This window comes from Rattus norvegicus, chromosome X (genome assembly GCF_036323735.1).
Source record: "Rattus norvegicus strain BN/NHsdMcwi chromosome X, GRCr8, whole genome shotgun sequence".
NCBI classification, from domain to species: Eukaryota; Metazoa; Chordata; class Mammalia; order Rodentia; family Muridae; genus Rattus; species Rattus norvegicus.
In genome coordinates this window covers 18,764,847-18,766,573 of record NC_086039.1, presented here as the reverse complement: position 1 = coordinate 18,766,573, position 1,727 = coordinate 18,764,847, and the positions used below count along the sequence as shown (strand labels likewise).

Below are 1,727 nucleotides of genomic sequence, written 5' to 3'. Positions count from 1 at the left end.
CGTCACCCCCAGGAATGCTGTGAGCTAGCTCATGGCCATCACTGGCAAGCAGGGCATAAATAATACTGGTAGGCAGGTGTGGGCAAAGGGATATCTTAGGATAGCCACCTTGAAGAGTTATCAGGGACATGGGGACACAGGACCCATGGGGCTATGGAGGCACACTGACAGAAAGTAAACCACGGGCAACATAGGACATGGCAAGGTGGCCAAGGGAGCTGAAACCCCAGGACTAGCTGGACTTTCTCCTCCACCACTTAGGTGCTGGAATTGCAGGTGAGACACACTGAGGCAGGACTAGGCAGCAGGTCACTCTCCCTTAGGATCAAATAGGGGACCCCTAGAGGCAGCATCTGCAGATCTAAGGCTGAATTGTGCCTTCCGGGTCCTTGTCATAGATATAACTGCCCACAGCACCAGTATTCACTCCTTTGGGTCCAAAGAGTATTCCATTGCAGGGCTTGTGGCAGTAGGGTTGGCTATCATGCTCAGCATGCCCCTCTGGGGTCAGTGTCTTGGAGCAGCGGTCACAGCGCAGGCAGGGCCGGTGCCAGTCCTTGCCCAGGGAGGTCACCTTCTCAGCGAAGTACACTCTCTTGTTGCATCGAGGACACATGTTGGGCTCCCCAGTGAACGTGGTGACATTAGAGGCTTTGCTGGGACCCTTGGGGGGCCCGCTAGTCTTTCGCTCTTCAGTTTGCACCACAGGGACCTGAGGGGCCTTCTTTGGAGGCTTCTCGTAGATGTAGGAACCAGCGCCCCCGATATTCACGCCTTTGGGTCCAAACAGTGTGACATAACAGGGCTTGTGGCAGAAAGGTTTCCCATCATGCTCAGCATGGCCGCCGGGCGTCAGTGTCTTTTTGCAGTGCTCACACTTGAGGCAGAACTTGTGCCAGTCCTTGCCCAGGGAGCTCACCTTCTCGGCGAAGTACACGGTCTTGTCACACTTGGGACACTTGGAGGCCATGGTCGGTGCGCTCCGTCAGTCCGCGCCCTCCAGTCAATGATTTTTTATTGAGGAACTGAGACTATTGACGTTGAGAGATATCTATGGACAGTGTTTGTTGATTCCTGTTATTTTGTTGTTGTTATTGTTGTTGTTGTTGTTGTTGTTGGTGGTGGTGGTGGTGGTGGTGGTGGTGGTGGTGGTGGTGGTGATGGGTGTCCTTCATTTGATATGTTGGTCTGAGATTCTTTCTTCCTGGTGGGTGTTTTGGGGAGGGAGCTATAGTTAACCTATTTAGGGTAGAGTTTTTCCTTTTAGTTTCTTCTGTAGGGTTAGATTTGTACATAGATATTGCTTAAATTTGGTTCTGTCATGGAATAGATTCTTTTCTCCATCTGTGGTGACAGAATTTTTGCTAGATATAGTAGTCTGGCTGACATCTGTGATCTCTTGGAGTCTATGGCACATCGGACCTGGCCCTTTTGGCTTTTAGGGTCTTCATTGAGAAGTCAATGGCTGAGAAACACATAAAGAAATGTTCAACATCCTTAGTCATCAGGGAAATACAAATCAAATGACTGAGATTCCACCTCACACCAAACAGAATGTCTAAGATCAAAAACACAGTGACAGCAGATGCTGGCAAGGATGTAGAGAAAGAGGAACACTCCTCCGTTGCTGGTAATACCACTTTGGAAATCAATCTGGCTATTCCTGAGAAACTATACCACTCCTGGTCATATACCCAAAAGATGCTCCAACATATAAACAAGGAGAC

General features: G+C 49.6%; 1 protein-coding gene across 1 annotated transcript; it reads right to left on the bottom strand.

Moving 5' to 3' along the window:
* Positions 1 to 348: 348 nt before the first annotated feature.
* Positions 349 to 996, bottom strand: Crip2l2 (cysteine-rich protein 2 like 2). Its single transcript, XM_039100258.2, has one exon. It carries the CDS (start codon positions 968 to 970, stop codon positions 362 to 364), a length of 609 nt encoding a protein of 202 aa, XP_038956186.1. The 5' UTR covers positions 971 to 996; the 3' UTR covers positions 349 to 361.
* Positions 997 to 1,727: the final 731 nt, after the last annotated feature.